General features: G+C 47.5%; 1 protein-coding gene across 6 annotated transcripts in view; it reads right to left on the bottom strand.

The window, feature by feature from the left end:
* Positions 1–314: 314 nt before the first annotated feature.
* The window catches only part of FAM120B (family with sequence similarity 120 member B), a 105,202-nt gene continuing 95,996 nt past the window's right edge, over positions 315–9,520 (bottom strand). For 5 of the 6 annotated variants that reach the window (XM_034963290.3, XM_008975152.5, XM_014345540.4 and 2 more), the window contains 3 exons: positions 9,155–9,247; positions 792–843; positions 315–630 (listed from right to left, as the gene is read on the bottom strand). In XM_034963290.3, the coding sequence (XP_034819181.1) occupies positions 803–843; positions 9,155–9,247 (134 nt within the window). In that variant the 3' untranslated portion in view covers positions 315–630; positions 792–802. Of the gene's footprint in view, positions 844–9,154; positions 9,248–9,520 lie in introns of all 6 variants that reach the window. The other variant, XM_063605561.1, reaches the window with a different exon arrangement.

Genomic DNA, 9,520 nt, shown 5'->3' with positions numbered 1-9,520 from the left:
TTGGTTTTCAGATAGCAAGAAGGGTGATTACAGCACGATATTTTGACAGAGACCACATTCACATAGCTTTTATTGGTTATTGGTTGCTGTTAATCTCTTACTGTTCTTTGTTAAGCTTTACCATGGTGTGTACGTAGAGGAAAAAGCCACGGTATATATATGTAGGATTCCATACTATCCAGTCTCAGGCATCCACTGAGGGTCTTGGGATGTCTCCCCCGCAGATAAGGGAGGACTACTGTATAGTGTTTTCTGACTTTTTAATAACAGGAGATAACCCCTCATAATCTAGTGTTGCTAATAAAAAATCAGAATACAACAGATTCCCATTTATTTTAAAATGAAATTAGCTAGGCATCATATATATGAATGAAAGATCAGAATGAAACACACGAAGATGTTAACAATGATTGTTTTGGGCCACAGAATCAGGCACAAGCTCGGGAGAGAAGCCAACAAAAGCTCTTCTGCACGATGGGAGGGAGGCACCATTGAAAAAGGCATCGTTCCTTCTTCATGCAAGCGAGGCCTGGCTCCCACAGGCATGGTCTCCTTGTAGCTGCGACAGCAGAGGAGGGCGCTGGCAGGGCTCTGCGTCCAGGTGTGCCTCTTTTTCTCTCCATACTCTTTCTGGAGGAAGCAAGTGTGTTTTGAAACCAAGTTAACTCGGCACCAGGTCAGCAGGATTCAGTATCTGAGTTCTGTTTACTTTGGTACTTGATATGGAAGATTTATGTTATTACGACAGACATGTGACTGATTTCTTCTGGAGATGCAGGTGATGAACTTACCTGGAGGATGACTAGTACCTTCTCCACTGGTCATGCTCATACTGTCTGCTTCCTGCAGTAAACAGACATGAAAACCAAAGTAAGAATTAAATCTCTCTCAATATACAAACAAGAATGCTGCACATTTCTAAGTACGAACAAAGATGCTGAGCTGTATTTGGAGGACACAGCTTTATCCTCTTTACAGTTGTGGCCACATGCCATTAAAACTGTGTTCCATAATCATTCCATTAAAGAGGAAGCAATTAATTAAGAGGTTCGTGGAAGGAAACAATGTCAAAGTTGTTCCTCTTCACACCAGCTCCATCCATCTGCGTGATTTCTAGGCATTTACTATTGCTGATGACTTTTGGAAATGGAAATTCACATGCAGATGGCTCACCATGGACATTCTGCCAACACAGAAAAGCCCACGTGCAGCTCTTTCTGCGGCTGGCCCAGCCTGGGTGGCTACTGTCTGCCTTTCTGATAGACAGGGAACGTTGGGAAGAGACTCGGGGCAGAACCTCCCTACTAGTAGCAAAAACGGTGACAGTTTTTCACATTTTAAAAATAACACTTTTCTTCCAGAGTTCCCTGCTCTGAGTTATCTTCTGGTGTATGACGGCAAGAGCCTTCACTTGCTGTGACTGGGGATGGTCTCCATGCCTCTCCTCTGACCCACTCCTGCCGTGGGCAGCCTGGGTCTCTCCCCTCCCCCAAAACTGTGGACTCCGGCAGAAGGTGTGAAAGGAGAGGGTTACAGCCAAAGTGAGGTTTCCAGACCCTTGTTACCTCTGCCCCCACCCTTGTTACCACAGATGATCACAGCAGTTTTATGGCAGGCCTCCTACAGAATCACCACAGAGAAGTGACAATCTGGAAAATCACAGGCAAATTGTAGCTATGGACTGTGGAATTTAACACGTCATCTCTTTCCAGCGGGGCTGAGCAACAGCAAGGAAGAGGTTAAAGCCTTCTCACTTGAGCAGCCTTTGTTCTCGGGGCAGCTGCCTGCACTGAGCTCTGAGGCCTTTGAAGTGGACCAGAGAGTTCAGGCCAGGCTCCCCAGGACCCCCTACCTGTCCACACACTCAGGCTCCAGAAACTTGACAACTTTTGGCAGTGACTGAATACTTTCATGAAGAGGCATTTTTAGTTTTTTTACTAACACAAGAAATTTTACCTATCAATTGCCCTGGAAATAGTGACAACTTTCTACTTGAACTACTTTAATATCTTCAAGAAATACCAAAAGAGGAGTTGAAGGTAGGCAAAACCCAGGAGAAATGTGCTGCCCCAAAGTCCCTCACAGTAATTACAACTGAAAAGGTGGATTACTTGGTCTGAAAAGCAGATTCCAGTCCTGATGAGAGCAGTGTGTGTGCATGTGTGTATAACATACACTTTATACTGGAATCTCTGAAATTAGAATACACACAGGCACCACTAATATCACTTTTGTAACTACTTCCGCATGGAAGGCAGAATGCAAATGAAATATAGCATCCTTGCTTCTGTCTTGCAAGAACGGCTTAATTTCTCCCACTCTCATTCCTAAACTCTTAAATCTGACACAAACTCAGCATTTAACATCTCAATTTTGCCTTTAACCTAAGAGTCTCCCAGAGCTACTTCCTGGCCCCAAACCCACACGCATCACCACTCTTTGATTTCTGTGTTACTGTTATGATCTACTCCAATAAAGCAGGGATCTTCTTCAAAGACCTATTTATGAAACTAGGGCACAGCCTTGAAGTGGTGTTAGGCTCCAGCTGCTGAGGTCATTACGGTTTTATTGTTTCTAAGTGACCAGAAGTGGTAAAACATGCTCCCTTAGGCCTTGCACCCAGACTGACAAACATTCCTTCGAGTTCCAAATCATTCCTGAAATTCAAAGTGGTCCTGTAGGTGGTGAGAAGGGAACCCTACACCTGGAGTTCACGCCATGTAGCCCAACTGTCTCCTTTTTCTGGAGGGCTGTGGGCTCTGCAGAGCCCAGGAGAGCCCACTTCACTTAACAGTGACTTAGGAACGAGGCGACAGAGACAGGTGTGGAGCTGCTCTCCTGGTCACGCGTGCTTCACTGAGCAGGGCCAGTGTGCCCGCACTTCTCCTGTGCCCACTGCTCACATCTCCTCCGTGCTCCTTTCTGGGTCAGGAAGAGCTACTAATTCACTTTGGTTACTTGGCTTTTTATTTATATTTGTCAATGACATCCTAAAGAAATGTATGTCAGAAATGAAACTTGTGCTAAAGTGGTACTTACAGATGTGCGTACTAGATTTAAAAGCAAATTACTGGGCATGCTATGAAAAGCTTGGCAAAATGCAGAGTCTAGGCAGAACCTCTGCCACCCCCACAGCCTTGCGGACCAGCTCAGGGATTCAGGAATCTACAGGAAGCAAATATTAAAGCAAGACTAAATTTAATATTTAATATTTAAGAGGGCGCACACACCAGGGGCCTTCGTCTGCTGAGCCTGCCTCCTTAGGTCCATCCTGGGACGTGCACAGCACCCTCAGCAGTGGGAACACAGCAAAGATGATGAGGGACTGAAGCGTGGGACACGCAGGGTGCGGGGCCCACAGAGCCCAGGGCGCAGGGAGTCCTGAGGGAGGATGGCACGTTCGGGGAAGAGAGAGGAGTGCCTCTTGGGGAGGCCTGTGGCCACTCATGCATCCAAAGCCACACAGATGCAGGCTGCGGAGGCAGCCCTGGGTTGTTTACTACAGGCTGAGTAACCCCTTTCTGAAATGCTTGGAACCAGAAGTAGTTCAGGTTTCAAATTTTTTTCAGATTTTGGAATATCTGCATTATACTTACCGGGGTTCAGCAACCCTAATCTGAATATCCGAAATTCCAAAATGCTTCAAGGAGCATTTCCTTTGAGCGTCCTGTTGGTGGGCAAAAATTCTGGACTGTGGAGCATTCTGGATCTCAGACTTGGGATACTCAGCCTGTATATATTTTCTGCTTCCTATCAGTAGCTTATACTATTACAGGCAGAAAGGAGTAAGAAATAAGCACTGCTGGAGATACTGGCGGTGCCTGTCCTGGCTCCTGCAGGGGACAGCGGCCTTTGCTCCCTCCCTCCCTGCTCCCTGGCCCTTTCTGTCAGCTTCTATCCTCAGAGCCTCTCTTCTCTGCCAGCTTCTGGACGGCCTCCCTCTCCAGCTCAGTCCTGATGGGACACTGCCTCTGTCTGTCTCTTGCCAGCCCCCCATGTCCTGTCACCCCCAAACCTGTGTCCATCTGAGGGCTCTCTCCTCACCCACACACCAGCTGCTGAATGCCACTTGGAGACCCCTCAGGCTTAGCTCAGCCTGCCCCAAGGAGCTGCCATCAGGCAGGACGAGGAAACCATGGTGGCCTCTGGACTTCCAGCAAGACCGGGGCAACTGGGGGGTTCCTGTTACTGGACGGCCGAGGGATCTGCTGCAGAGGCACGCAGGGTTCCAAGAGTGAGACTTTCCCCTGGCAGGGACCCAGGGCTGAGGATGACTAGCTACGGTTCCGCCTATGGAAAGTCATTCTGCTGTTTTAATTTGCAAGAGGATGAGAAATTTCTGGACACTGTTCTCTGCTAACAGAATCGGAAGAAAGCTGTTTTCTGTCAATCCAAGGAAGGGGGTTCTTCTGGTCTAGTTTAAAGATGCTCCTGTAGTCTCTGTCGTCACACGAAAGAAAGAAGCCAATGTGCATGGCATCCTTCCTGGCACTTGACCTGGGGGCCATGCTCTGGGGGAGTCCTGGGAGAAGCAGATGGCTCTGCTCCCGCCAGGCCACACCTGCAGGCTTTGGTGATGTTCCTGCTTCACTTCATTCTGCAAGAACAGCGATACTGAGGTAGGACGGACATTGCTTTATTTTTAACAGAAAAAACTCTTTAACAAAATAGTTTGACATAAATATTAAGAGAAATGTTAGAATTAATGCCAGGAAAGGAAAAACTTGGTTTTGGAAGAAGTGGCCACGATCCCCTCTGCCTGGATGCTGGTGCTGTGGAGGTGCCGTCCCTGCAGCTGGTCAGGCCACACTGATCAGAAGCCAGGGAGCAGCCCAGTGGTCCAGGGATCCCCTAAGGGCAGGCCACTGGGAAGGGGCAGAACCAGGGCTTGAGACAAAGTCAGCCTGTCTGAAGCTACCACAGCAGGCCGCCTCTGGAAGAAAATGAAAGAAATAAAGAAAAGCCTGTGACTCTTACCATTCCCAGAGGAGTCAGTACCAAACAGGTCCCACTCCACCTGCCTTCTGAGATCAGGACAGGATGGGGAATGTTCTGATGATACATCTGTAAATGACATAGTTCTACCTTCCCCACTCACTCCTAAGGCTTATGACATAGTTCTACCTTCCCCACTCACTCCTAAGAGTTATGACATAGTTCTACCTTTCTCACTCACTCCTAAGGCTTATGACATAGTTCTACCTTCCCCACTCACTCCTAAGGCTTATGACATAGTTCTACCTTCCCCACTCACTCCTAAGAGTTATGACATAGTTCTACCTTCCTCACTCACTCCTAAGAGTTATGACATAGTTCTACCTTCCCCACTCACTCCTAAGGCTTATGACATAGTTCTACCTTTCTCACTCACTCCTAAGAGTTATGACATAGTTCTACCTTTCTCACTCACTCCTAAGGCTTATGACATAGTTCTACCTTCCCCACTCACTCCTAAGGCTTATGACATAGTTCTACCTTCCCCACTCACTCCTAAGAGTTATAACATAGTTCTACCTTCCTCACTCACTCCTAAGAGTTATGACATAGTTCTACCTTTCTCACTCACTCCTAAGAGTTATGACATAGTTCTACCTTCCTCACTCACTCCTAAGAGTTATGACATAGTTCTACCTTTCTCACTCACTCCTAAGAGTTATGACATAGTTCTACCTTTCCCACTCACTCCTAAGAGTTATGACATAGTTCTACCTTCCCCACTCACTCCTAAGGCTTATGACATAGTTCTACCTTCCCCACTCACTCCTAAGGCTTATGACATAGTTCTACCTTCCCCACTCACTCCTAAGGCTTATGACATAGTTCTACCTTCCCCACTCACTCCTAAGAGTTATAACATAGTTCTACCTTCCTCACTCACTCCTAAGAGTTATGACATAGTTCTACCTTTCTCACTCACTCCTAAGAGTTATGACATAGTTCTACCTTCCTCACTCACTCCTAAGAGTTATGACATAGTTCTACCTTTCTCACTCACTCCTAAGAGTTATGACATAGTTCTACCTTTCCCACTCACTTCTAAGAGTTATGACATAGTTCTACCTTTCTCACTCACTCCTAAGAGTTATGACATAGTTCTACCTTCCCCACTCACTCCTAAGGCTTATGACATAGTTCTACCTTTCCCACTCACTCCTAAGAGTTATGACATAGTTCTACCTTTCTCACTCACTCCTAAGAGTTATGACACAGTTCTACCTTCCCCACTCACTCCTAAGAGTTATGACACAGTTCTACCTTTCCCACTCACTTCTAAGAGTTATGACATAGTTCTACCTTCCCCACTCACTCCTAAGAGTTATGACACAGTTCTACCTTTCCCACTCACTTCTAAGAGTTATGACATAGTTCTACCTTTCCCACTCACTCCTAAGAGTTATGACATAGTTCTACCTTCCTTATTGACTCCTAAGAGTTACACTTTACTAATGTCTCACCCACCATTCAATAAATAGAATAGAAAGTCACAGAATTCCAGAGCTAGAAAGGACACTCAAGGTTATCCAGGCCAGATGCCCGATGGAAAGGGTTCAGTGCGTTGCCTGTGGCGATGCGTCCCATCAGTGGGAGGCCTGATGGCACACTCTTTACAGTTTCCTCTGTGACAGGCAGGCACACCTGTCTGCAGAACCCGTAGCCTCTTTCCCATCCTCCCATCTGGACTGTGGACTCTCCTGACTATCCCCTCTCCACCTTCCTGAGGCCCAGGGGGACGAAAGGGGGCAACCCCAAGCCAAAGAGGGTAAGCAGAAGGTCTCCTTTCTTACCACGAGGCTAGGAGTAGGGGACACGACAGCACACCCTGCTCCGTCAGTCTGCCTGAAAGAGAGGCTGTGGCTCTTCCCTCCCCTGCCAGCCTGCCTTACTGGGTCAGGTGGGTTCTGCTGAATCCTCACCTAGAGGGGCCAACAGCTTTCATGTCATCAAGGTTGGCCTGGCATTTACGGCCAGGCTGGTCACGGATCTCCAGGGTGGGAAGGTGTGGATGGATGAGGCTGGGATGCCCGCTTCACCCAGTAGCTTTACTCCACACCAGTCAACACCAATATTTCCGACATTACTAAACCCTAGATCTAGACCAAGCTGTGTGCCATCATCAGCTGGATGTGGTCGGTCTGCAGACCTTGAGCATTTCTGCGGGATGTGGTCAATGAGGTCTCACCACCTGCTGCAATCACCTGGGTCAAGCTTCTCGGTCAGGGTGGACTCCAGATTCACACAGAGCTGCAGGGCCCTCCAAGTCTAGCCCACCTGACCTCGTGACAGCTCTGACTGGCCCCTCTGCCCCCAAATCTGGCCCACAGGCATCTGGCATCAGCTCCCACCCTCTCATCAGGCCTTTGCTTAAATATCACCTTGTCAAGGAGATCTCAGATTTGCTATTTCAAGCAGCAGAGAGAGTGAGGGAGGGATGGAGGGGGAGCATAAGCTCTACCCACCCATTTGGACCTAAGTGCTCTGCACACGCTCACCTTCCTCTTGGGAGCACCCTCACCATGGCTCATGTGAGGAAGGCCTCTCATCCCAAAGACTCAGAAGCCCAGACCCTGCACTCTTCCCAAGCAGCCCTAATGTGCGCGGCCAGCTGCAGACAGATCCGCCAGGTCAGGGCTGTAGGCCCCCAGCCCACGGGGAGCCCCCAGGACAGGCATTGAGCTCTCTACACACACACGACCTCAGGGCTGCAGTCTCTGACCTGAAAGCAGACTCTTAACCAGGGTGGAGAAACTAACTGGAAAGCCACAGCACGTGCATCACACAGGACTGCACCCCAAGGCCAGAGTCGCCTAGGGCAGCGGCAATGGCCCAAAGCACCAGGCTTCAGTCTGAGTCTATGTAAGTTTACAAAACCCCTCCCATTGTTTTTGGGTTCCCTGTTTGTGGTTTACTCCAATCAACTGCAGCACCTTCTAAGTTAAAAGCAATCTCAAATATCCTTGCACAAATGGAAGGTCTTTTGCCCAGATCTCAGTTGCACTGCACTGGTATAAATACTTGGATGATTTAGTTAGTGACGAAGTGGAAGTGACCCTTATGTTTACACTGTAGTAGAGACCATGAAAGGATGGACTGCACGTGTTCAGTGGGGCCATCTGGAAGCTCCACATGACAGTGACTGCACGACTCGGTGGGGTCGAGTTTCTGCAGGTTAAGCTCATTCAAGGAAACATCTCAAGCAAATGTAAATCTAAATTCCTGGAGCTCTCTCAAGGACGGGCATTAAATTCATGGAGCTCTCTCTCAAGGATGGGCATTTCAAAAACATTCACCATCAATTCTCATCTACACTCAGCAATACAGTGGACTCGCAATGTTTGCTGACTGTACAGACCCAAGAGGAAAGGACACGGTACTCAACAGACGTGCGGCCCCGCAGCCTCCATGCAGACTCCACCCGAGACAGACCCCAAAGGTCAACTGGATTCACACTGAAGACTTGCTGTGTTTTAGGGAATAATTTGAGCAGCTTGCGAAGTCTCTACACATTTTAGACGTTGCGAAAGTCACAGATATCATAAATCAAAGGCTGATTTGGATTTTAAGGGATTAAATGATAAATATTAGGTAATTTCAAAGTTTATAAAGTTTGGCTCTCAAAACTATACGGAATTTGAGCTCAAATACTGATGTGAAGTTCTCGATGTATTTAAATTCAGCACGATACATGCATTAAAACAGTATCTGTACAACATATGTAAAAAACAAAGGGTTGGGGCTATTTCCTACCTCACACTGTAATCCAAGTCACGGAAAATATCAGAATCCTATTACCTGAATGCAGCTATTGGTGAAACACTACAACCTGTCCTTTTTTCATGAGAACAATGGATCTTCCACATGTAAACTTTACAAGTACCTTCTAGCAAGTGAATTACAAAAACTAGATCTTGAGCAGAATGAACTGATAGAAAATGAATAAAGTGGCCACATGCAGACAGGGCTAGCATCAAGCATGGAAATTATTTGTCTTTATTTCACTAAATGATAAAAATTAGATGCATTGGTATATTTATCTGTTTATTTACTGGAACTATACAACCTTTCTGAAACAGAGGAAGGCAGTTACCAGCAAAAGCACAAGGTGAGAGGCAGTGCCATGCAGGTGGCCCAGCAGAGTGACCACTGGCCTTCTTACCTGGTCCCTGGTCTCTCCACGGCTGTCCCTGACTGGAACGGCTATACCCAGAGCCCGTCCTGTGGTAGCTGGAGCCCTGTCTTCCCCACCTCCCTGTGGGAACACATGGTCAGAAGATTAGTAAGTTGTCAAATGTCTTAACCCAAATGACACAGCATGTAAGGATGGCAAGGCAGCACCAGGTCAGCAGTATCCCCGTACTTAAATCAGAGGGAGGGTCACGAAAAAATGCAAATTTAAGGGTTGCATCCCCGGAGAACCCGGCTCAGGAGTGGAGTCACAAATCTGCGTGTTAAACCCTACCCCAGGAGAATCTGGTATTGGTGGTGAGAGGTCGGACTCTGCAAACAAAGACTTGAGCAGCCC

Source organism: Pan paniscus, chromosome 5 (genome assembly GCF_029289425.2).
Source record: "Pan paniscus chromosome 5, NHGRI_mPanPan1-v2.0_pri, whole genome shotgun sequence".
Classification (NCBI taxonomy): Eukaryota; Metazoa; Chordata; class Mammalia; order Primates; family Hominidae; genus Pan; species Pan paniscus.
Note: the sequence above shows the minus strand (reverse complement) of the source record. Positions and strands in the feature narration are given on the sequence as shown.